The 26,851-nt window shown below is 44.0% G+C and overlaps 1 protein-coding gene across 1 annotated transcript; it reads left to right on the forward strand.

The window, feature by feature from the left end:
• The first annotated feature begins 2,222 nt into the window (after positions 1-2,222).
• Positions 2,223-25,789, forward strand: RXYLT1 (ribitol xylosyltransferase 1). The gene is made up of 6 exons (XM_014595845.3): positions 2,223-2,445; positions 6,485-6,655; positions 7,658-7,760; positions 14,553-14,867; positions 18,619-18,789; positions 21,733-25,789. The coding sequence occupies exons 1-6, from the start codon at positions 2,304-2,306 to the stop codon at positions 22,148-22,150; spliced, it is 1,320 nt and encodes a 439-aa protein (XP_014451331.2). The 5' UTR covers positions 2,223-2,303; the 3' UTR covers positions 22,151-25,789.
• Positions 25,790-26,851: the final 1,062 nt, after the last annotated feature.

Raw genomic sequence — 26,851 nt, forward strand, 5'->3', positions numbered from 1 at the left:
ATAGAATGTCATTAATAAAGATATATGTGGTTTATTTTTACATATGGGATCCAAGTATTTATTAGAGCCAGTCTTTCAATTTCTCAATGCCCCCCCTTCCCTCAAAGCCTACTCTTACCCAGCTCTGGAGAAACAGAAATAGCAAAATAAGAAAGCTCAGATAATTCATTTCTGAAGCATATGTGTTATTCCATTGCTTTATCATCAAAATGTAAAATCACTGTGATCATCAAGCTTGAAAGGAGCAAGCAATAAAAGGTTGGAAGGGAATCTAAAAATACCTCTCTAGATACACACACGAACTCTTGTTTTCATGGAAAATGAATCCATTCCAGTTGATGTGTACAGGATTCCTATTTCTTGTGAAACTCTCAATATTTCATGGTAGTTGACACATTGTGTCAATTTAGGGATCCTGCTTTCAAGATGCTGCTAGTTGTAACTAGTAAGAATGGTTCCCAGAGGCCGCTCTTGCTTGCCTGAGCTAGCAACGAAGCTGCACTTAACACAAGAGGTTGCTTCATTATTTCTGCTTTACTGTGGTCTGGCAAGTAACTGTTGAGCAATGACAGGGGCGGAGCCAGGGGCACCTGAAGCCTCTTTAATTTGCCCCAAGTGAACCAACAGAATAAATCAATTAAAATGGGTGGAAGAGAAGGGTTGTGTGTGGAGCGTGTAGTTGGTTCTTTAGTGTTACTGGGAATGAGCTCTCTGGTACCCCCACCTAAGCACGTGCAATGGCTGTTCCTTACTCTCAGAATTGATGCATCTGTGTCTGAACCACCACTCTTTCTCATCAGCATGTGAGGAAATGGTTGCCTACTCCTGCATGACTTGCACTTGCCAGTACTGGTAGAAGGTACAAGGGGCAGTGCCCTCGGGTGTACTGGAGAAGTGAAAAGGATACTTGACTGGGAGTCGGGCATTAACCCATTGTGCAATGTTGGACAACAGCTGGGTGACCTTGGAGGGTTTCATTTCTCTGTGCCTCTGTTTCCTTATCTGTCCTTCTGATTTATATATATAAAAATTACACATCTATCCATCTATCTATCTCCAGGTAACAAGGGGCACTGAGAAAGTCAGAGATACAGATATTGTGTGTGTGTGTGTGTGTGTGTGTGTGTTGTCTGTATATCTGACTTTCTCAGCACCCCTTGTTACCTGGATATGGCAAAAATACAAGGAAAAATATGAATGGTTAAGTCTTCATTCATGTAAGAAACAGTCAGGAAAAGAAATATATGTATCTCAGTGGAGATATAAGCGTGTGTGAAGATTCTCACCCAGGAGGGTATTTTAGAAACTATTTGGAGTTATGGATTAAAATTACACTGTCAGAAAGGCTACTAATGTGAACTGGTGTCTATGCTGGGTTTGGCAGGTTGTAGTATGCTTTGCTGTTCTGATGTCTGTGGGTATGAATAAATCAGACTAGTTTATACCCTCCTGTTAACTGATGTACTGTTGAGGAAACTGAGTTACCACTGCCACATACCTGCATATCTCTCTGTCTCTGTCCCTCTCTCAGCCCTCCCCCCATATTTGTTACTTGTTCTGGTAAATTTTTATAGGTATTGCACATGCTTCTAGGCTTTGCTGGTTGCATAGGTGTCAGGGTGTTTTTAAGCCTCCCTGATAGGCATTGGGTGCTGTTGGCAGGGGACTGGGACTATGGTGCTTCTGCCAGGACTGAGGCCAGAGGTTGCTGGCTAGAGGGTCTTACCCTCTAGCCAGCAACCTCTGGCAAACCCGGCCACGGTCAGATTGGAACTGACCGTGGCAGGGTTTGCCTTCCTCTATAGAGAGAGATCCTCTTGAGCATGTGTTGACACCCTTTCACAGAACCAGGACCCTGGCTGCTGGGGCTCCCCCGCTTCCCCTGGCAGGGGAGGATGCTAGGTCTGTGTGGTGCCAGGGCTGACAGCATCTTGGGTGGTGCTGAGATGAGGGCTCTCCTTCTCTCCTAGCAGGGGCTTCTAGGCTGTCTTAGTTATTCGTGATTGATATCAACTAACCAGAAGAATAATGAATAAGAATCACGAAGCAGGACGAAAAGGCTGCGGCCCACCGGCCTAGGGGCTGCCAAAGGACTTGGGCGCCGCCTTGCACCCGCGGGGGTCGGGACTGGGGGGCCTGAAGGCGGCGCCTGTGCGGCGACGGGCGGCGGGGCCGAGGTAGCGCCTCAGCATCCGGGCAGCGCGGCCGGGCCGTGTCTCCGCCTCCCCGCAGCGGCGGCCGGGCCTGGCGGCGCGGGGCCGCGGGCTGCTGCCCCGCGGGACGCGGCGCGGGCCGAGCACAGGATGCGGGTGACGCGGAAGCGGCTGTGCTCCGCGCTGGGCGCCGCCTACGCGCTCTTCTCGCTCTACGCCGCCTACAGCGTCTTCCTGCGGCCGCGGCGGGCGGGCGGCGGGCGGGCCGGCCCCCGCGAGCGGCGCGGCAGAGGTAGCGGGAGGAAGCTGGGCGGGGGCAGCAGCAGCCCGGGGGAAGCTCATCCGGGAGGAAATGGTGTGACCCAAGCGCAGTGTCCCACTGCCCCTTCGCTTTTGTTATGGATATGTTTCGCGCTCCAGATCGCATCGATTGAGCGGACTCGGTTGTTCCTGCCGCGCATGGGCCGAGCGGGCGGAACCCGGGCGCCGGCCCGCGAGCAGCCTCCTCCCTCCCAGGCTCTCACCCTGACACTCCGGATGCTCCCAAATCCATGGGCAGGATCCTACGCGCAGGCCCAGGCCCGGCGGATGCCCCCCTTGATCCGAGCCCACAAGAGACCGAGACACTTGATCTGAGCCAGCCCCAGCTCCATGGGCGACCCGGGGTCGTGCCAACCGGGAAGTGTCTGCAGCACTGCAACCAGGCACTCACAGGGGGGCACTGGCACTCCCACCTGCACCCCCTGCCCGTTGCCTAAGTGGGGAGCACAGCCTGTCAGGGGGTACGCCATTGCTATCAGGCGTCCACATGCTCCCCCTATGCATCACCACTGCCCAGCTCCTGAGCAAGGAGCTTGAAGAGCTGCGCTTGACCTTAGGGCCCCTTATGGCCAGAGGAGTGGTCCAGCACCACCCACTCCTCCCCCCCCCATGTGCCAGGATTGGGCCCTGAGGGCCTGGCACTGCCCACTCCTACCCCCCCACAGTGCTGGGATTGGGTCCTGGGGCCTGCATCACCTCCCTGCCAACCCGGATTGGGCTCCAGGGCTGCCCCTGCCTGGCTCTGGCTGGATCCAGTTTACAGGGCTTGGGGGTCCCCACCAGTCCAAAGCTTTGGCAGCAGGGGAGCAGTGCCACTGCTCCCTCGCCACCAATTTTCCAGAGCCACCAAATTTCTTGGCCCATGGGGAGTCCTGCAGACTGGATGACACGACACTGAGGGCCTGCACTGAGCACCTCTGCTATAGAAGGACTAGAGAAGATACAGAGCAGGACAGCAAGGATGACTAGTGGCATAGGGGGGTGTCCATATAAGGAGAAGCCAAAAAGGCTAGGCCTATTCAGCGTAGAAAAGAGATGCTTGAGCAGGAATAAGAAAAGGGTTTACTTTCTCTTCGCTTAGTATCTTGTAAATAAAGATGTATTATTTACTCTGTCTCCTGATACAAGAATTAGGGGTCACAAAAATGAGACTAGGAGGCAGTAAATTTAAAACTAACAAAAGGAAGTTCTTTACACGCAGTGTGTAATTCAAGTGTGGAGCTCATGGCCACCAGATGCTGTTTATCCAGAGTCAGAAAGGGACTGGACAGATTCTTGGAGGAAAGGGGCATCAGGAGCTATGGTGCATGGCAGTTAGGGGTTCAGCCTCAGAATCTGAACTTCCAAGACCTTAAATGCTGCGGAGGCTGCAAGGGAGAGGAACAGTGTGGGGAAAAAACTGTGGTCTTACCCAGTTCACTGTCCCTTTCATTCTCTGCCAGTGTGTGACACAAGATACTGGCCAAGACAGATATATGGTCTGACCAAGTAAATGGCAGTCCTTATGTTGTTATGCCCCCCCTGAGAAAGGCATAGGACATGCCCTCCATGCCTGTGGAAAGCATCATTTCCCATGAACACAGCACTAGCCAAAGACTTTAGAGCAGGGGGGTCAGATAAGGCCCACAAAGCCACTCAGTACAGCCTGCCAGATATCGTAGGAAGTTTGGCAGTGTGGCCTACAGTAGAATCTGGGGCCCTTGTGGACGTGGCTATCAGCAGCAGGAGGGTGAGCAAGGGCTGATGCAATCCTGTCCACACTTTGGATGCTTTGCCCATCACCGCTGCCATAGCCCTAGCTCCTTTGACCCCAGCCCCATTGCTGCCCCATGCCCTCTGCTCTATTCCAACATTAAAGCTGCTATTGCAGCACAGGGCATGCAGCAGCAGCTTCCACAGGACACACAGCAGGAACTGGAGTTGCTCAGTGTGCCTCAGGCTGGTGCTGCTGCCTTGGGCTGAACCCTGCTAGGATGGAGCCCCACAATCTAAATCCAACATGGGTTCACAAAGTGAGTTTGACACCCCAGTCTTAGAGGAAATATGTTGCCAATGAGCTGTGGTTTAGAGACCATTGTTTTACAGCAGCCGGAACAACACGGTTTTGGTCCAATGTAGGCTGAGGGGTTTGAGAGCTTTCTTTGCGCTTGCGCTGGAGCCAGCAGTTGGGAGATCTCTCCATCGACCTGCCCCCAGCTGTACCAGACTGGACAGCTGGAAGCTCCAATCACACTAGTGCCACTTCTCCCTACCTTCCCACGCTGCAGTCGCTTGGCAGTAGGGGCATAGCTTCCAGCTGCTCAGTCCAAGCACAGCTGTTTGCTGCATAGCCCCATGGGGTACAAGTACAGGCTAAAACCCTTTGTCTCCAGAAGCCAGATTCAATGACTCCACAAACCATATGTCGCTAACCTCTTTTTCAGAGTATTCAAGAAGCAAGGTTTGTTTGGTGATCTCTTTTATTGGACCAACTGTACATGGGAGAAGTGTTAGACAAGTTTTTGGATCTAAGGGAATATATTTCATGTCCAAAGGATTGTCTAACATTCCTCTCAACTATAAAAATTGATAGGGGAAAAAAAACAATAAAAGATGAAATATCTTTCTTCTTATATTTTCTCCTTACCTTCATAACTACAACACAGCAATATTAGTGTATTCAGTGAATTGTTGCATTAAAAGAGAATGTGGCTGACAAAAGTTTGGTCTGTTAACTACATTGACACTTTTCACATTTCTGTTTTTAGCAGCTAATAACAATGGTGATTTATTTTGGCAATTGCTTCCTATAGCACTGTGAAGTTTCTGTCAATAAGGTTTATTTCCTTGATAGCATGTATATGACAATTGTGCCAGTTTATTTTTAAACCTCCCATTGCCCCACTTGTGTTAACTTTTAAACCTCCCATTGCTCCCACTTGTGTTAACTGTCATGTTGCTTATTTTAGATCTTGTTGCCAGTGGTTCTCTCTCTTACTATCAGTGCAATAAGACATAGGATTTGGGAGTTTTGTTTTGTTTGGGCATTCTTGCTTCTGTGAGTTAATCACTCCAGTAACTTTGGTGACAGATTGTTCATATTTTATTGGTCAGGCAAGTTTTACAGAATACAGTATGACGTATTGAAAAACTTAGTTGCTGTAACATAAAAAATATAGGTCAGCTTTTCTAATATATCATTGCAGGAATTATTTAATTTACCAAGGATTAATCAAAATGTTATTATTTATAATGGAAACATCAAAGTAGCCAATAGTGTTCAAGGCACTGTTGTGCTGGGACCTACAGATTTAGGCTCTTGCTGCTTGTGTAGCTTTAATTTTGTGCCAATGTTGATTGATACCCTTTGGCTACATCTAGACATGCAAGGGCATGCAGTTTGTGGTGCCACAAACTGCAGGCAGCAAATGTTAAAACATGTCCGGTGCTGCAGATTTGAGGGGCCAAAATTTACTATTGGGATTTCTCAGTAGTAGCAACCTCCCCGCTCCCCACCCCCCAAATATGGTACAAAATGCACATGCAACAAGTATGCACTGGCACATATGGAGGCTGGGCTGTCCAGAGCAATGCTCTAGCTGCTGGCCAGGCCTTTGTGCTGCCCAACCTGTGCCCTGCTGCTCCAGGCCACCAGGTAAGACTGCTGGAGCCAGCACCAGCCTCCAGCTCTCCCTGGCTGAAGTGCTGGGAAGAGATGGGCAAGGGCAGTTTGACCGTTGCAGGACAACTTGCCCTACAATGAAGTACATATGCAGGGGCATGTGCTGTGGCAATTTGGCCCACTGCAAGCTCACGCCCCTGCATGTCTGGACATAGCCCTCGAGCACAAATACAAGCTATGTCATAGGTATAGTCGGGGGGGAGTATATCTGAAAATAGTTTTGATGTGAGCAGTGCCTTAGACAATTATTATAATGATACCTGCATTTTTGTCATAGTAGGATTTGCTTTGTAGATCTGGTATTGTTTATAATTGTTTATACCAAATTGTTTGTTTGTCCTTGATATAGAGCACTCTTCTTTGGGAAGTGAAGAATGGAATCCTTGGGAAGGGGATGAAAAAAACGAACAGATTGCTTCCCGGCAAAGATATGAAACTAACCTTCAATTACTAAAAAATATAAAATCTCAGCAAGAACCAACAGCCCTTAGAGTGCAGATCTGGGGTAAAGCAGCAGTAGGTAAGTGCTTGTGATGAATGTATCTAGTTAGGCCAAGTAACCTTAACAAGTCACTTAAGCTTTAAGTGGGTACAATAATGTTACTTAATTGTTCAAAAGAACATTATTTACAGAAGGAAAACATTATATATGTTGTAAGTAGCACTCAGACTGTATGCACACCAACATAAAAATAACTAGAATCTATATTTTTAGTATAAATATTCTATGAACGTTTTATGTTTATAGTCTGTTCCATGAGGCACAATATGGTAGAGAAAACCTGCTAAATCTAAACATGAAGATAGAGAGAGAAACTTCATGAAGATTTTGCAGGTGTGTTTCCTTAGAGCTGGGTCCTCAACCTTTGCTGACCCATGGATAACTGTATTGAGCAGAGAAAGAAAGCTTATACAGTAAAAGCTCCATTAACCGGCACCTTACAAGCCGGCATGCTCTACTAACCGGCATGCCGACTTGTAAGGTAAAGTGAAACCAGAAGTGCCCACTGTGGCACTTTTGGTTTCTGCGAGCCCCAATGGCCTGGGGCAAAGCAACCTGTGCCGCTGAGCCCCCATGGCCCGGGGGGCATAACAGGCTGCGCAGGGCCCACCTCCCTGTCCCACGGGGCCTGCGGGAGGGGCAGTGATGCCCCAGATGCGGTGGGAGAAGCGGCGGCCCGAACAGACAAAAATGCCTGTTCAGGCCATTCAGTTAACCGGAATATTTTGTTATTTGGCATCCCCCAGGAATGGGGGATGCCAGATAACAGAGCTTGTACATCTCTGATTTAATTAATCTATAAGCTCAATTTCTACCCTGACTTTTATACTGAGCAGGTAATAGTGCTGTGAGCATCTCATGCCTTGTTCTCTGTCACCTGGAAGAAACTGGTATTTATGGAAAACAAATTTTCCGGTGGCTACAAGCACAATGCTAAAGGGTTTTACAAAGCAACACTCCTGAGTTTTGCAGTGTGTGTGCACTCAAGTACTCTAATATGTATCTTCATTATTTATGTAGGTCTTTACCTCTGGCAACATATTCTTGAAGGTCTGCTTGAACCAGCTGATATGACTGCTCAGTGGAGAGAAGGAAGCATAAAGGCAGGAAAAACACTTTTCAGGTACCAGTTACATGATAATCACTTTCATTTAAATTAATTTCTGCAGTGTTGGTATTTAAAAAAATAAACACTGAACATCGAGTTGTATTTTTCCCTAACCAAAAATTGCTCCATCACCTGTTTCTCCTCCTAATGGAAGAAACCTGCAGGGCCCTGAATATTAACCAGTCACTCATGTTTAGGAGGGCTAATCATATGTACAAATAGATTCATAGATTGTAAGGCTGGAAGGGACCTCAGAAGATCATTGGGTCCAGCCCCCTGCCCCAAGCAGGAAAGATAACTGGCGGTCACGTGACCCCAGCAAGGTGACTGTCTAGTCTCCTCTTGAAGATTTCCAGGGTAGGTGATTGTACCACCTCTAGAGGGAGCTTATTACACAGTCTGGGCACTCTGACTGAAGAAGTTTTTCCTAATGTTGAGTCTGAATTGATCTTCCAGGAGTTTATGGCCATTACGCCTGGTTTTCTCCTCAGGTGGCCTGATGAACAGTTGCTCACTGAGCCCTTGATGTACTCCCCTAGTGTAGCGGTAAGCTGCTACCAGGTCTCCTCTCAGCCTTCTTTTCCTCAGGCTGAAGTGTCCCAGATCCCTCAGCCTTGTCTCATATGGCTTGCCTTTTAAGACTCTCATCATATGGGTGGCTCTTCTTTGGACTTTCTCAAGCTTGTCCATGTCCTTGTTAAAGTGTGGTGCCCAGAACTGGATGCAGGACTCCAGCTACGGTCTCACCAGTGATAGAAAAATGATATTTATGATTACAGTGATTTTTTTTTAATCTAGTTTAAACAGTAATACATATTTATTTTCAAGTATGTTTTGTATGCCACTTTGATGCAAATGTAATTTATGAAAATTACAATATAAATCCTGTTGGACATAATTTTAACAGTGTAATTGGGTTTTTGACTGGTGGGACCTGGTTTGGTTGCTGTTCTGCATTTGTGGGCAGTCTTCCAAAACTGGACACAGCATTCCAAAAATGGTCCAAAAATGCTACCTTCAGTGGTAGTGCCTCCCTCATGTTTCTACTTTGTATTCCTTGCCTAACACCTCCAGAGCTCATGTTAGTACTCCACACCACTGCAGCACTCTAGGAACTCGTATTCAGTTGACTATTGTGATCCTTATGGCTGCTTGCAGACCTTAAAAAAAGTGGTGCTTTACTTTGAACTCGGCATGCTCTTGGTCCCTATTTGGTGTTGGCAAGGCCTCAGCTGGAGTACTGTGTCCAGTTCTGGGCACCGCACTTGAAGAAGGACGTGGATAGGCTCAAGAGGGTACATAGAAGGGCCACCCGTATGGTCAAGGGCATGGAGGGTAGGCCCTACAAGAAGAGACTCCAGGAACTGGGCCTGTTCATTCTGAATAAGAGGAGGCTGAGAGGTGGCTTGATAGCCGCCTACAAGTATGTCAGGGGTGAGCGTTAAGAACTAGGGGAGCAACTCTTCAGGAAGGCACCTCAAGGGAGGATGAGGACCAAAAGGTATAAACTAATAGAGGGTAAATTCAAGCTAGACATAAGAAAAAACTTTTTCTCTGTAAGGGTTACCAGAATCTGTATCACACTCTCAGTAGAGGTGGTGCAGTCACTCTGCTTGGAGGTGTTCAAGATGAGGCTAGACGGGTACCTTGTCGACCTTGTTTGAGCCCAATAACTTCCTGCCCACGGCAGAGGACCAGACTTGACAATCTTACAGGTCCCTTCCAGTTCTGTGGTTCTTTAATTCTATGATGTGCCCATAAGAGGCAGTTCGTTAGTTGGACCTGGCTCACCCAATATCTATATAGGTTGGCCACTTTAGTGGGGCTTTTATGGTGCTTTTATGTAAATAGCTGATTGAATCAGCTTTAGCTAAAAACCCCGTGAAAGCACACAATCTACAGACGCTGTAGAGCTGGGTCAAAGTAACATGCTGCTGCTTCTGGTAAAGTGTGGGTTTGTTTGTTTTCAGTTATTTTGTTGGTTTGTTTTTTTTAAGGTCTGCAAGCAGCCTATATCTCTTTCAGGGGCACTGCTTTCCAAACAGACCTAGATCCACATTCTATAAGTGTGACATAGATTCTCTATTCCTACATTTATGACTGAATTTGTTGTTTTGAGGGGTTTTTTAAATGTGTCATTTAAATAAGTTCAATTTACTAAGTTTAGAACCATAGAAAACTAGGGCTAGAAGGGATCTTCAGCAATTATCTGGTCCAGCCCTCTGCCAAAGGTGGGGTCATACCTATCTAAACCATCCTATACAAATCCATTGTCTAACCTGCACAGTAAAAGTACACAGTCAACTCTGACATAACCACACATTACCTGTGGCAAGTTAGGGTGTTAAGCAGAGACAACAGCCAACATCTTGTCCGTAGAATTGCCCTATATTTATTTTATTTACCACTATACCAGTTTTTGCTATCTGAAAACTTTACCCTTACATTATGGGGATATTAGGCTGAATTCCTCGTGTGTAGATAGCAACAGAACTTGAATCACAATGGTTTATTTCCACTTATAAATTTTGTTTTCCAGTGTTCCTGTTCTACTTTGGAACTAATTTCTAGTTATTGCGTAGAGTTTATATAATAAAATAAAACGGTGCCCTTAGTCTAGAATGTTATTAATTTATATTAAACATATATAAAGTTAAGGTAATACCAAGCTAAGTGTGTATGAAGGTGTGTATTTTGCTCTTTTGTGGGGTATTATTGTTATTATTAGATTAAGTGAAATGACTTGAGACACTTTTGCCATTTTACAACTTTTTTTAAAAATAAAGCTCTTTTTAGAATTTGTATTTTCACACTGTTATTGTACTTGCCTTATCCTGCTCTTTGGAATTGTTAGAACCAGACAGAACAGGGTAAATGGATTTATTGTGAGCATGGCATTTTCTGCTACAGAAGTGGCATTACATAACATTACTTTTTCAAAAGTACAGCCCATTTAAGTTTGACTTATCTAACCCACTCTGGTACTTTTTGTCAAGTAGTCAGTTTGGAAAGGCTGACCCTTTGTCTTTTAGGACTGTGATTTAAAAGGAAAGGAAACGACTTCAACAAGCAATTTGTTACCTTTTTAGTACTCAAAACTGCCTTTTGTATGACTCTGAAGAGAGAGAAAATGCTTACATAAAAGAATGCTCTGTGCAAAGGTAGGGCCTGGTTTTGCAAAGCTTTGTCCAGTAATACTGGAACAGTCCATCTGCAGAGCAAAGCAGACAGCACTATGTCCTTCATCTTTGAACTGAGTGGCACGTTTGGAAGGTTATCTTTTCAGAATATTTTTGTTAATAAAGCCTAGAATCTACAAAAATTCCTCCTGAAAAGGATCCTACTTGTAGTAAACAATTGGATATTTTCCAAACCTGGCTTTAATTATTTCTTAGAAAATTTTACTACATTTATGGATGGCTTATCAGAATCTTGACTGGTTCAAGACAGTTTCTTCCTAATGGATCTGGTGAATAATAAGTTTGCATTGTGTCAGAATGTTTGTCTTTAAGGAAGATATTTTTTTAAAGTATTTAAATATCTTCTGGGTGTAACTGAATTACTTCAGAGCAGTGTTGCTCAACCTCTCTGGCCCTGTGGGCGAGATGAGTGGCATGGATTCTGTATATGGGGTCAGTCTGTATGCCTGATCCAGCTCAGGGTTAGTGTGTGAGGGTTGGTGCAAGGGTTACAATAGTACACCAGGTTCTGTTATGGCTGGATACAGTACACTTGGTGCAAACCTTCATGCCAATATGATCTGGTGAGCAGAGCTGTGTCCCTGGTCCATGGGACTCGTTACATATCCGGCAATTTGGCAGTGTGGAACAGTGCCAGTGTTGTCACAGTTCTAGGACCAATTAATGCTACTGCTGTCCTACCACCAAATTTCTGGACTTACTGGGAGCCACACACGCTAGATGACATGGCTCTGCAGGGCCAGAAATTAAGCACCACTGTTTTAGAGAAATAGGCTTGGCAAATTCTTAGTTGTAACCAAAAGCCTATCCACACATCTGCTATTTCCAAAATATGGAGGTTAACATAATTAGTACCAATACAGCAAAAAATAAAACTTGGATAGGTTGTATATTACATATTGTACCAAATATAGAAAATAAGAAGAAAATTCAATTTATCTGTGATTATCTGTTTTGTCCTGTTTTTTAAATCTGAAATCAAACTCAACAACTTTCCCCCCTTTTACATATTTGGTGATAGGTCCTTGGGTGTGATTTGGTTGACATTGATTAGTTGACACAGAATGGTGGCAGAGTTAATTTATTTTGCATGTTAATATGTATGATGGTGCATGTTTGTTACTTTAAGTCTAGTTTTTGGCCACATACAGACATTCAGTTTCTCCTGGGAGAATCACTGCTCTCCCAGTAGAAACCAGAATTTTACAGATGTCCAGGATTTTTCTCCCAGAGCAAAAATGGTTGTTCTGGGAAAAAATTAACCTGGGAACAGCCCTGGCTAAATCACTCCCTAGAGGGTTTATACTGGGAAAACCAAATACCTGCATATATTCTCTTCTAAGAGAAGCTACAGCACAGTTCTCCAGCATCCTAGGGTGTTTCCTTTGACCTCTTTCCACTTCCATGGAGACGGCACATCACTCACTAGACTCTACTGCTCCAGCTCAGTAAGGAGCAAAACATGCCCCTTTTACAATCCCCATATTGTGCTATAGGGAGAGACAGGCTGACCCCAAGCAGTCTGGGTCAGCCAATCAGGGCAGATCAGTGGACTGCTGCTGTCTATCTCCAGGCAGACTGAGGGAACCTGCAGAGCAGGCTGAGATGTGTGCCCTGGGATCCTCTGGCTATAGAGCATCAGCATTGTAAAGTCTCTGCTCCTCAGGGACTCAGCATTTGAATGTCTGTTAAGGTTTCTCTAGGTAAGTTTTTCTTCCAGGAAAACAAACCTGGGAGAATTCTCCCTGATCATTTGAATGCATGTATGTAGCCATTGTTAGAATACTCTGCGCTTATGTATGGGCATGTTTAAACATTTTTTAATCTAAAATCTTGAACATGTCTAACTATCAGTTAAAATGGACATATAAATAAAATCAGAATATACTTTTAATACAGAATAAAGTATCATAATAGCACATGCAGTGTCTGCTACAAAGAATGTCAGAAGAACAGGTTAATGTTTTTAGAGCTTTTCAAACATCAATTTTAAAGTAAAAATTTTAAACATAAAAAGGCATACATTTGGTTTTTAGAGGAATATACCATTACAGTTCTAATTCACACATAGGAATTTATAGAACATAAACTCCTACTTGCATTCTGAAGGATTGAAGCTGTGTGTGCTTTACAAATCTGTGTATGCATATTTAACTGAATATGCATGTATTGTCCCATTATGTCTAAGCCTATTTGGGACCCTCAGACTAAGTATTCTTCACTATAAATCCCTGAATGGCCATGACCAGTGGAGGAGGAAACACCAATGTAATAGGCTGAGGATTAGAATTCCTATCTGGGAAGTACAGACCTAGTTTCTCTTTTCTCCACCACATCTCCTGTATGCCAGGAGAGTGCCCTAACCTAACTAATCTATAGCTTTTTGATGTGGGAACACTTTTTTACCTCTCTACTGAAGCTGTGACACTACAGAAAATATCCTAGATCTAGTGGTTAGAGCATTCACCTGGTAGTGCAAGCCCTGAATTCCAACCACTGCACCCAAAGCTGTTTGCATTCATTGGATAAAATGCATATAATCCTGGTAGCAGTGATCAAAACCCAGGGCCTCTCTTCCACATGAATGCCTTAACTGCTGTGCTACAAAATCATGCTACTTCTTGTGTTCTAATTACTTGGCTATTATGTAAAAAAGTCAGTTGTCTGTTTCAAAAGGGATGACTTGAGCATTTAACTCAAGGAGTGTGTTTTGAAGGTCAATCCCAACCTGACAATAGGCTCTTCCAAGTAGTACAGTCAGGCATATACGCCTTCTTGACAAGTAGGACATTTAGATGCATCTCTTCCCCCACCCCCCTAGTATTTCATGTTGGCTATGATAGGGATCCCCTGCTGTTCAGTGTGTTGTTTGTGGGGACCCCATGCTGCAGTGCCTGACTCTCTTGTTGTATGTTGTATGGGTTGTATGAAGAGCTAAGAGGCTAAAGTCTAGTCTGTGGAATCAGGGGACCAGGTGCATGATTCCTTTTACCTTAATTAATTTCTCCAAGGTCACACAGGAAATCTATGATAAAGCAGAGGTTGACTGCTGAGGTCTGAGGCTGGTGCCTGGTCTATTAAACAGCCTTCCTTTCATACAGGAGTCTTTTATTGAAGGTTCTTATTTCTTAATGAAATTTAAGATTTTTCAAGGCCTCTTCCTTATTCAGTTATCATACTTTTTTTTTTTTTTTTTTAAACAAAAAAGGTTGATTGTTTCATAGCTGACAAATCACATCCTAATTCTTTTTTTGGAAATATCTTCTGTTTTCAGAGGGGTTTATTGAGATTCTCAAAACTTAGTATTTTAATATGGGATTGGTCCTGATTTCCATGCAAAATATTGTCTGCAACTAAACTTTAATTTAACACTTACTTTTTCACAGTAAAGGCAGAAGGAAACTGTTGAAGAGGTAAATTATAATTTTAGACTCAAAATATCTGAAATTTTTCACAACAGGAAAGTTAAATTGCAGTATATCATGATAATGTTAGTGAAGAAGCAATATCTGTAAGCAGTACAGGCAGATAATATATGGTGCAATAAACAGAATATGCAGAATGTCTTAAACATACATTTTAAAGGCTGGTAATGTATCTTTTTCAGTTTCATCACTGGCCCAGCTGTAGTTCCTGGATATTTCTCAGTAGAAGCTGATAATGTGGTTCTAGTTCTGAATGGAAGAGAAGAAGCAAAGATAACTTACGCCACACAGTGGTTACATTATGCACAAACTTTAATTCAAACTCACAAGCTGCAGCATGTTGCTGTCCTGCTGCTTGGAAATGAACAGTGCAACAATGGATGGATACAACCATACCTAAAAGGACATGGGGGATTTGTAGAGCTACTTTTTATAATATATGATTCTCCCTGGGTAAACAAAGATGACATTTTCCAGTGGCCTTTAGGAGTGGCTACGTAAGTATTAAACACAAATTACTATTCAAAACGTGATTATTATGCATAAGTTGGATGTTTAGTTCATGTTGTAAATTTTAGGTTTCTCCATAAAGCTTTAGAAATCTCCAGGGTAAAAAGTAATTCAGGAGTTAATGTTTTAAGAAATAAGCACTTTTAAAGATGCGTTACTTATAATCGTTTAGGGACAAATATGTCATATATTGATGTTGACTTCTATTCGAATTTACAGAAGTATTTAAAAAAATATATCACTAGCCTCCCACAGTTGCATTTGTGGAAGGACTAGCCACAAAATTCTAATATTGCTGCAAGTCACCTTGTATGATTTTTCTAGTCCAAAACAGTTCATAAACCTAGCACATGAACACTCTGCTAGAGTATAGCACAGGGGCAGGCAATTATTTTGGGCAGAGGACTGCTTAAGTTTTGGCGAGCTGTTGGGGGCTGTGGAGGTAGCCCCGCCCCTTGACAGTTGCCCGCCCACTAATTGCCACATTGGGACCAGAAGTCCCACCCCCTAGCCCCTAACCTTTGCCACCAGAAGTCCCTCTCCTTGCCCCCCAGAAATACCCTTTTTGGGAGGGGGGTCGCTATCTTAGAACCAGAAAAAAATCATACACTAGAAGTCAAACGCCTACTATAGCATATTTTAATTTTATTACAAAAAATATTTGTCATGATTTGTGTTCATGTAGTGTGTCTAGAAAGGATTGCATAATAACTAAAAAATGAAGTCTCACTCATTGTGTGGGGGAGCTGTAGGGTGTGTGTATGGTGGTGTGTATGAGTGGGCATAGGGTATTTGGATGTGTGTACAGGTCAGCAGGGTTTGTGGGGCAGGGTGTGAGGTTTGTGGGGTGCAGGGATGTCCCTGGGACCCTGGTTTAGAAGAGAGGGGCGCCGGGGCTACAGGGGAACCCCAGGCCAAAATAGAAGGGGCAGAAGCCCCTACTTACCACTCACAGGGGCTGGAAGGAGCAGGGAAGCGCGTGCCGGGAAACCGCCTGTACGGTTCATTAGCTGCGCTCATATTCAGCTGGGGCTGGGTGACGTCAGCAGGAGACAACACCTGGCAGAAATAAAGGGCAGCCCCGAAGGCGCAAGGGGAGGAGAGGATACCAGGGAACCTGCAGGGAAACCCGAGGCCAGCAACACACACCCGCGGTGTCTGGCAGCCTGAGATGGCGAGGGCAGCGGCGAAAGCCGCAGCAGCACAGGAACTGGCGGGGAAGCTGGCGGCAGAGCCGACAGAGAAGCCGGTGAAGCAGCCGGCAGAGGAGCCAGTGGGGAGACCGGCAAAGGAGCCGGCAGAGAAGCCAGTGAAGAAGCCGGCAGAGGATCCAGTGGGGAAACCGGCAAAGGAGCCGACAGAGAAGCCGGTACAGGAATCAGCAGAGGAGCCAGTGTGAGCGGCGAGAGCAGAGGGAGCAGCGAAAGCGGGGAAGACAGCGAGCGGTGGGAAGGCCGGAGCAACCCTGGGAGAGCCCGGAGCTGAGGGACAGTGAGATATGAGAGCGACGGGAACAAGAGTGGCAGGAACCACAGCTGGGATAGCAGTGGCGGGAAATCACGAACCGGAAAGCCCAGTGGAGTTTGGGGTCAGCAGAAAGACCCACAGCATCACCAAGAGGAACCAACCGTGACTATAGGACCTCAAGCGACTATAGCAACCTCTCTGGATAGAAGCTGGACCTAGGAGAGAAGCCCTGAGCAGGGACAAGCACCCAGGCTGGGGAACACTGAGGCACCGGGGAAGCACAGGGTCCTGAGGGCTGGATCACTCTTCGTTTCCTCTAGGCTTCTTCCCGCCTGACGGTTGCACCCCTCTGGTGGGCACGGTGGTGGGTATCTCACGTGGTGGTATGGCAGGGTTGGAATAAGGGTGAGGGCGGCGGAAATTAAGGGCCTCGTAGCCTTCACCCCAGAGCCCGGCCCAGGATACCAGGTCCCGCCGCTGAGGAACAACAGGAAGTCCAGGAGAAGCAATCAGCAGGGATTAGGGATGAAGCTAGGCTTGAAGACCCACGGCAGAAGGTGGCGTTTGGCCAGGGTGTAGGGGAGGTCAGAGCCCCGTGAGTGCCCGCTGAGAGGCACGATGACCATGGAGGCTCCCTCGACTGAGGATCCATCCAAAGTCGTGGCAGACAAGTTAAGGGGGTCTTCTGATGTCAACCGAGGGACCTTCGGGGGTCCACTCACAGGCCTGGGACAAACACGATCAACTACCCGGACAAAAGCCACTCGGGAGCGCCTAATAGAGCAAAGGCAGGCACAAGGGACCTCCCCCGCTCCCCCACATGGCATGCAGCCCCTGCTGCTGGCAGCAGGAGCAGATGGGGTGGGGTGGGGTTTAGGGAGCTTGTGCCTTGCGCGGGCTCTGATGCCAAGCGGAGTGCAGCTCTGGGCAGCACTGCACGTGGCGGGGGGAGGAACGCAGCCTGCGCGGCTGCCTCTAACATGGGGACTCCGCGCCACACACCTGCAGCTCCCATGGGGGAAGCCCCATGCTTCACAGGGGACAGGGCTCCCTACACTCTGGGTGGTCTGGGGACCTGTGCAAACATTCAGTGTAACCTAACAATTAGGATTGTAAAAAACTACATATACTTTAGAAAGAGTTTTGATCCCCCCCCCATTTTAGTGAGTATCATTGGCATTGTTCTTAATGACATTGTTCACTTTTCAGGTGATTCAAATAACCAAGATGTCAACTCCAAAGGAAACATTGGTCCAGCCACTTCAGTTAAAATAAATGTTTGTTTCAATAGCCCTGTTATCAGTGCAAAGTGTTGTTAGAAGTGTTTTCTGTAAAATGTTCAGTGCCTGTGAAATTATGTACACAAGTTGGCAGTGTTCTAGAATGGGTAGAAGGAGAAATGAAGAGAACTGAGGATATGTTATGACGGAGTTTTGTTTTTGCCATTTTTTTAAGATTCTGTCAACAGTTACAGATCTGAACTGGTCAGTGAGATTGTAGATACTGAGTTTGCGACAGAAGCATGAAATGATACAAAGCCAGTCTACTAGGCCCCTGTCACACATGCATGACAGAGGGTGTGATTTGGGAGATGGGGGATCAGATGCCACTTGTGCCATTACAATTTGCCAATGCAAATATTATAGTCCAGGGCTCCCCCTGCACCAGCAGGTTGACAACTGGTACCTGCAGGTTCAGCTTAGAAAGAATTAGCTGATTGTCAGTTCTGGCCCCAGAACAAACTAGGGGACATGGGGCTTTGGGCTGGGACTGATAATCAGCTTATTGTAAAAACCCTGTAGCCAGCAGCTCTGAGAGGCTTCTGGCAGAGGTAGCTCTGATCAGGGCTTCCCAAACTGGTAGCCTCTAATTCCTGGCACTGTGTCCAGAGCTGCCAAGCATGGAGTTTAAAGTCCCCAACAGAGAAGTCCTTCTGCTCCCCCCCTCTCCCCCCAAGACTTGGGCTGACAATCAGCTGATTGTTGATCCCAGTGGTGGGACCACACCAGGGCTGGTTCTAGACCTCAGTGTAGTTCCAGGACCAACTGTCAGCTGAATGTCAACCCTGGCCACACATTAAAATTTAAGACACCAAACAAGTCATAAAAATATTCTGCATTATATGTGGAACATTGTTATGGCTCATTGGCCATTTTATGGCACCTTAAATTGGATACACATTGATCATGGCATAAATATAATGTGTAGAGGAGGTTCTATACACTACTTTTCCAGTGACATAAAACATTAACATACACTTTTTAATTACAGATATAGAAATTTTCCTGTGGTAGAACCCACTTTGTCAATGCTTCGTACTCCAAGATCATATCTATGCAATTTCTTGGGAACAGTTTATAAGAACTCATCTAGGGAGACCCTAATGGAAGTTTTGAAACAAGATGAACTTGATAAACTTTGCTGGATTACAGCCAGAGAACAGTAAGAACTGTGATTTACTTTATAAAAATATATTTTGATAGCTGAAATTACTCAAAGCTCATTGCCTAGGCAATTCTCACATCTACTTTTAAAATGTTATAAATAAAATAATACAAATAATGACAATGGTCTAATTTAAAATAATGACAGCATTACTGAGTTGAGCCATGTGTTCCCGTACTTTACATGCAATGTGACCTGAAGTATGTAGAAAAAAAAATCTAATGTGTATTATAGCCGTTTCTATTTCCTGTATGCAATTCTGGTTTTAATGGAAGGAAAAGAGTGTATCCAAAAATCTCTCGTTCTTACTGCTTATGCATATAATCCTCCTACTAGCAGAAGACAAGTAAACTAGTGTTTTGGCTAAGCAACCACATATAAAGAAGCTAATTTAGAATCTATAGAATTGAATTCTAATGGTATTTTTTTAATTCTTAAATTAAAATACAACATGTAAGGAGTCCCTTTATCTTCTCTTTGTGGAGGCAACTAATCCACTTCCATAGATTACCTGTGCCCTTGAATCTTTGGCAAAACTTGTCTCTGTAATGCACAATACAGAAAAAAAATGGATACTTTTTTCTTTAATCCTTAGTGGGTACACTAAGCATTAAAAAAAAAGTATGTAAGGATTGGGCCATAGGCAGTCCTAAGGGGCACAGGTACCCACAAGTACCTAAGCCAGAGAAGAATCCAAATCAGGGGCCAAGGCTGCATGAGAAGTTCAGAACCAAAGTCCAAGTCAAAGTTCAAGATCCATGCCTATAGTCCAAGTAGTGTCAGAAATCAGGAGCTGGGGAACCCAGGACACCAAAATAGCATAAGTGGGGGGGCAGGCCAAAGGAGAACAGGTTGAGAAGCACTGACCTTGGTTCATATACCATGCCCACCATACTTTGCAGCCAGTGAATTCAACCCTTGCAGCCAGCACCACTCTGAAACCAAGTGGCCCTGTTGTGGGCATAGATTGTCTTCTACCAGAGAAGATAGCTATGGGAATAGGAAACAAAAACAATTCCCAAGAGAAGACCAATAGAATAAAAGACTTTAAGGACTAGGCAAGAAATTACAGGGACACAATTTGAGGTTTTAGGGACCCACATATTTTAAACCTTGTGTAGTTCCAAGAGCACTTGCACCAAGTTACCTAAGCCATTTTTAAATGCTTTTCAAAGTTACTCAAGTCCATATGCAATCTAGATTGGGTCAAAATATATAAAAGTATTTATCTTTTTTGTGTTTATCTACCTAATTATGGTACCAGGATTGTCTCTGACTGTTTTAAGTGCATAAATAGATATGGATAAATCCAACAGAAGTTAAGTCTGCTTTTAACTATGTATAAAACATTGCTTAAGGAGGTTTAAAAATGTATTTAAAAACTATTAGTGCAGTCTAACACTTTTTTTAAACTTGGAAAATATTGCTTTAAGAAAAAAAAGATCAGATTGATGAGACTCTAGAGAGAGATTATACTGTATACAGTAGTATACAGTAGTCACATAGCACACACCTTTTCCCCCCAAAATCAGCCCTCCAAAATTGGAGTGAGTGGAAGTAGGAAAGATTTTTCTTTGCTGGAAAAGAAGCGGGGAGGAATAGAAGCATTCAAACAGTGTTCTAATGGCTACCAAGATGGCTGCCCCTTGTCTCTGATCCCAGCAGGTGGAACGTGCAGAGTCCTGTGTTAACCCTCTTATAGCCACTAAAGAATTTGCAGGAGCTGGATGACCACAGTAGCTTGTACCTGAAGCAACAGTTGAGCTGGCTCAGTGCAAATGAAAAGGCTGCATATAGTCTGTAGTATTTTGTAGTATTATTTACAACTTGTATAAAGAATTTTTTTTAACTGTAAATAAAAGGAACGGTCTGGCTACTGCCCTTGCAGGGGTCTGGGACCTGGTCTTGTTGGTGTCTTGCCACCCCAGGAAGTTTTTGCTGCCTTACACAGAATGTCTCTTGGGGTTACTACACTTCCTGGGCATTCTGTATTCCCAGGAAGACCTACTTACACACAGGGCATGTCTACACATGCAGTTATGGTGGCAGAATAACCTCCAGCACACTTCACTGTGCTGCAAAGGGATTGGCTGGGGCATCAGGGTGCTGCAATGTGGGGCTAACTGGCAGGCAGCCCCTACACTGAAGCACCCTTGTGCCTCAGCCAGCTCCATCAGTGTCTACACGTGTGTTGTAGCACACTAACTAATGTCGCCATAAGGTAGTACTTGTGTTGGGCAGCACTATCCTATGGCAATATTTATTGGTTTACTGCACCCTAACAGGGGCACATGTGTAGACACTGATGCTTTACTGCGGAGCTAGTTAGTCAGCTTCATAGTAAATGTCTCATGTAGACACGCTGACTGTTAGCCACGATTCCATAAAAACAAATTTCTACATTCTGCCTTTCAAAAACAAGGTGTGTGTCTTGGGACTGTGTGGTATGCAAGAAAATGCAGTATCTGTGGCAGAGACTGCTATCGCATAGTGCATTCAACTCTCCAAACAAACTGAAGAGGTGAACAATTACTGTTTATATTCCCATTTCTAAAATGGGCAACAGAATTTGTTGTTCAGATACGTTGGATGAGAAGTTTCCTTGCTTGAAAAAGTTTGTATGAAAATAGACTCTTGTTTTATCTGTTCTATTTCTGAACCACTTAGCCACCTTTTAGTGCAAATTTCTTTAAAATAAAACGTGTTTGCTGGTGTATGTTTTAACTAGCTGGATTTCCTAAAAGTATTTGAAAAAAGTCTAGCTAGGAATATTTAGGTTGAAACATGAAACCCTACCTTTTTTAACATCTTTTGTTGCATAGCTTCAACGCTTGTAATTTTGTACATTACTAAAATTATAAGGTGGATCTCTGCTTTTTAAATTAATACATCTACCAGCTGAATCAATTTTAATTTTCATCAACTTCTTTATTTTTCTAGGTGGCAGCCTCAAGAAACAAATGAAAGTTTTAAAAATTATCAAGATGCATTGCTGCAGAGTGATCTCACGTTGTGCCCAGTGGGAGTAAATACAGAATGCTATAGAATTTATGAGGCATGTTCATACGGATCTGTTCCTGTGGTAGAAGATGTAATGACACCAGGTGATTGTGGAAATTCATCTATATACCACAATGCTCCATTGCAATTACTAAAGACAATGGGGGCTCCATTTATCTTTGTTAAAAACTGGAAAGAGCTTCCTGTAGTTTTAGAAAAAGAAAAAAATATGAACTTACAAGAAAAGATCCAAAGAAGAAAAAAGCTTATAGAATGGTACAGGCACTTCAAAGCACAAATGAAACAAAAATTCATTCATATTTTAGAAAACTCATTTTTACCCCATGAAAAAGGATAAATTTCTCACACCACCCCCACCGAAAATCAAAAATTGGTTGAAAACTTTATTCCCACTGATCTGTAAATGATGCTTTATATAGAAAGAAAAATCAACACAAGTGCAGCTCCTTTGAAATCAACAGAGCTGTGCAAACTTATCCCAGGGCTGAATTTACCCGTCTGTTCTTAGCTGCTTCCAGAAAGTCTTAGAGGTTGGCAGTCTGCACAGACATCATTAACTTTATTATTATTACTGCAATGCCTAGTTTTCTTATATTTAGCAAATAAGTGCTTCTGATTCTCAGTGGGATTGCAGGATTTCAAGAAATACTTCACTCAGTTTTGTAGGATTTCCCCCCCAAAAGTGCTGGCCACACTGTAGTGATATTTCTGTTTTCAGTATTCTCTTTCCTGAAGTTCTCCTGCCTCCACTCCCCCATTTTAAAAATATATAACTGAAGAGCAAAAGTCTGGGTCAAACAAGCCCTAAATGACAGAACTTTTAATAGTAAACAAATTCTTTATTGTAAGTACAATAATTATTTGTACATAGAACTACCCCCTCCCCTTTGTCAGGAACAAAATGAAAGCATTTAGTGCTTTAGGTTCTTCCCATTTTTCTAATGTCTCAGAGTTACATGTTGGGTGGTGGTAGATGCTTGATGTGAAAAAACTTTACTTTTGTGTGGTTTTATAACAAAAGGAGTGTATCCTTGTGTGGATCTGTGCTCCTCGCTCGTTGTGTGCAACACATGTTTCTGTAGCTGTCATCCCCATTATGGCTTCCAAGTGTCCCGCTAGCTTATCTTCTACCCCTCTTCCTGGTCCATCAATGAAGTGCAAGAGAACTTCACTAACCCTTCACCACCTCTCTTCATACCAACTAAAGATTCACCACCACGCTATGTTGTGTGTATTGTCTGCTGTTGGTGAGTACCAAAATTGTCTTGTAAAAGTGGTCAAAATGGGTCTGAGGGTCAGTACAGTCAAGGTCTTGGAACATATCCCTATTTATTACACTGTAAAGTGGGTTCCCTTTACGTGAATTTGGGTTATGCGCCATTTTCCAGAAATGCATATACAGCATAAAGCAAGGGAAACTTTTAATCCTTCTTCCCTGACATCCACCCATCCATACCTCTTTCTCTGGTCACATATGGAGAATATCCAAGAGTGCTCACTTTTGTGAAACCTTTCTCCACTTAAACATTTCTGTAAAGGAAAGACTATCCTTATATTTTAAATACGTATCTAGAATCCTGAGCCCTCTCCACTTTCTCCAAGAAAAGTCACGGTTTAGAATACTGTTTTAGTGGGTTGTTTTTTTTCTGCTAAGGTTGTAGTGGTATTATGGTATATGTGGTATATGGCAGTATTTATGATGTCAAAGTAAACATGTAAAAATGCATTTGATCAACGTTTTCAGTTAAAAAATGCAGCCCCATGGGCATAGTAAGTTTGTAAGCATAATTATGGGTCTGTGTCACCACACTAATCTTGAGGTCCAGATGTCTGCAAGAGTCAAAAAAGAATTAGGGATAAATGTTTTCAAAAATGTCAGTGTGAGTTGGGAACTCACTTCCCATATCCCTGTCTACTGAAGCATCTGGTACTAACCACTATCCCAGGAAATGCTCTCTGCCTCACATCCTTTCCTTTCGCATGCATCTCTAAGATACACAGAGAGTCTCTTCTTTAGGGTCCAGTCGATAAGGCTAAGTACAGAAAATCAAAAAGCCCAAGGCAGAACCAGTTCAATCTATGCAGTTTCCTCTAAGCTTCATAGGTTAAACTGACAACCAACTGAACTGACATCCAGTTTTCAATTGGGAAAGGCAGAGAGAGGCCTGTGCTGACCCAGGCTAGTAGGCAGGGAGCACTAAAGCACACCTCCCAGCCTGCTGGCCATTGCCAGCCCGGCCAAGTGGAACCATTCCTGATTGACTCCCTGGTACATGCCCCCAACCCCCCGCTGTCTCCCACAGTGGGTTGAGGAGCCCCCTGTCCAGGTGCTGGCCCACCTCGGGGAGCCTCCCCCTCACAGGGTTTCCCCAAGCTTGGGTTCCCCAGCCCTGGGAGCCAAGGGGATTTTCTACCTCCCCACTCCCAGTTGCTGTGTGAGTCTGAGGCAAAAGCAGCTGCGGGGGGAGTGGAAGAATTTCCTTCCGCTTCCTGAGGCTGCCCCAGGCTATCCATGAGATTAGCAGGGGCTAAGGCAAGCAGCTGTGGGGTTCAAGAGGGAAACAATTCCCCTCAGCTCCCTGGGGCTGCCCTGGGCTGGGGTGGGGGGAAGCTCCCCAAGGCAGTAGCTGCCTGGTGCCCCTAGGCTGGGCAGTAGCTGGGAAGGGGAAAATTCCCCTTGGCTCCCCAGGGATGCTCAGATGGAAAAGGCTGGAGTGAAGGAAGACTGGTGCCCGCATCCCTGGGGCCTTGGGAACTTCATCCCCCTCCTTCCTGTGGCAGCGGCTGAGGCAAGCAGCTGTGCAAGGGAGGGGAAGGTGGGAAATTCCCCTGGCTTCCTGGGCTGCCCCCAGCGGAGGGAAGGCTGCGGAGGGGCAAAAAGCCTCCTCCACAGGGGCTTTCCTTCCTCACCAAACTGTGTAGATCTGGGCTAGGGCGGGCTGGGGGTCTGTTCCCTTCCCCACATCTCTATGGGCTGATGGATGCAGGAAGAAAGCAGGCTAGGCAGCAGAAGGGTGGGGCCGTCCCTGCTCCACTGGAGCAGATAGCACAGCTGAGGGCTGCAAAACGTCCTGGGGTGCTGGGGGACTGTGAGTTAACTTGAAGCAGGAAGGGGTCTGGGAAAGAAGTTCCATAAATCGGTTTGACGTAAATTAGTTAAGTCTGATACTACATCTATCCAGGTTTATCTTGAACCAGTTTTGGCCATTTTGAAACTGGTTTATGTGTACTGACCATCTGTTCTGTTACAGGTTTAAACTGGTTTATGTGTAACTTCTGTCCCTAACCTAAGTGTGGGATGATGATATTGAATGAAGTGGTGCACTCTTTATTGCATGATCCTGGGCAGTTCCTTTGTTGAAAAATTTTCTCCCTAAGTGCAAAAACACAGTGATCCATCAATTTACAATAAAAAATAAAGTAAAAGTACTTGTTCATTTTCTTTTTTACAATATGCTATTTATCTGTCCAATAAAACTTTTTAATCTTGCCACAAAAAAGAAAAAAATTAATAGAGGAAGAAAAGAGTATTCTACTACTATTAAAAGAGCATCCTGCTACTAGACAGTAGCATTTACTACCAAGGAAAAGAGAGAGTAATAATGATTTTTGTCTCTTTTTTTTCTTTTTTCATTTAAAAAAATAAAACAAAAACATTTTGAGCAAGCAAGCCTGTTTTATCTAACCTCATGCCACCATCATTTTAGGACGTAAAAAGGAGCTGGAACTATCAGAATAATTCAATTGTGAAGCTATATGAAGAACTTATACCTACAAAATAAGTTGTTTTTGAAGAATGTGATTCATTTGATTGCCATGTTCTTTACCAGGGAAACGGCTCTAAACTAATTGTATGTATATTGTGTTAAATAGTGTAATTTATAATTCTGTAAAATTTTGAAACTCTTAACTTATGCAAAAATAGTCCTCCTTTCCCCAAAATATCCAGTATTAAATCATGTCCTCTTCAACTGAATACACTCATTTCGTTTCCATTTAATTTTAGGGCATAGTTTTCAGAGGTAGCTTTCATTAACTTCAGTTGGAGCTTTGAGTTCACAGCACTGCTGATAAAAGGCCAGAAGCCTGAATATGTAGGTGGCATTTTTGATTCTCAAAATCTACCAAAGCTGTCTACTTTCAAAAGGGAAGTACCAGTATAGTTGTATGCATTCAAATAAACAGAATTTGAAGCATCTATTTTCCCGTTGCCTCCAAGCTGGTAAATGGGATAATCTCTGTAAGATGTGGTTCACACTATGAAAAACTTGAGACAACATCCTGAGATGTGGAGAAAAGAGAGTGTTACTGTGGCTTAGGATAGGATCCAGGCACAGGGCCTGCATAGTAGAAATAGGGGAGGAAAGAAACAAAGGAAAGAATTTGGTGAAAAGTTTGGAATCAAGTCTCATTGGTTGGGAGAATCACTGAGGAGAGCACTGAAGTGTTAACAGAGGCAAAATTGTAAAGGTCGTTATGAAAAAGGAACTAGGAGATTTGAATTTCACAAAAAATGTAATAAGCCAGAGGCTGATTTTAAAAACAGAGTGCTGTGGACAGGGGGGTGGGAGAGATTTAGTGACATTGTGAAGAATGTGGAAAGGAGAAATGTACTTCACCTGAGTGAAGGTTACAGGAATCCAGAAAGAAATGTCCAAGCTATGGATCTGGGTTTCAGCAATGAATTAACAAAGGAGGAAGGATTTTTGAAATAAGAACAGAAGTTATTTTATCTTTCCAAAGTTGTTTCGGTTTTCTTGCTAAGAACAATGGTGACGAAGCAACAGGGCTTCATAAGAACTAAAATTAGTGAGAGTGATGCAGATCATTGCAGGGGAAGGAAGTCTTAAGTGAACTGAACAAGAATTTTTTTAACCCAGGAATACTAACAAGCAAAATAAACATTATATGGGTTGCAGATTGTTACATTGCACATATTTACTTGCATGTGTATGATTCAAAGTCATGCTGCAAAAGATATTTTGTAAGCTTGCCTGGGCTTCTCTGTTAAATTGATTATATGAACAAACCAAGCACA

This window comes from Alligator mississippiensis, chromosome 4, assembly GCF_030867095.1.
Source record: "Alligator mississippiensis isolate rAllMis1 chromosome 4, rAllMis1, whole genome shotgun sequence".
NCBI classification, from domain to species: Eukaryota; Metazoa; Chordata; order Crocodylia; family Alligatoridae; genus Alligator; species Alligator mississippiensis.

Bases quoted from the DNA above. Each gene is read 5' to 3' on its own strand.
- RXYLT1 (XM_014595845.3), top strand. From the start codon at position 2,304: ATGCGGGTGACGCGGAAGCGGCTGTGCTCCGCGCTGGGCGCCGCCTAC. The intron at 2,446-6,484 runs GTAGCGGGAGGA...TCCTTGATATAG, and splicing joins CCGCGAGCGGCGCGGCAGAG to AGCACTCTTCTTTGGGAAGT. The intron at 6,656-7,657 runs GTAAGTGCTTGT...TTATTTATGTAG, and splicing joins CTGGGGTAAAGCAGCAGTAG to GTCTTTACCTCTGGCAACAT.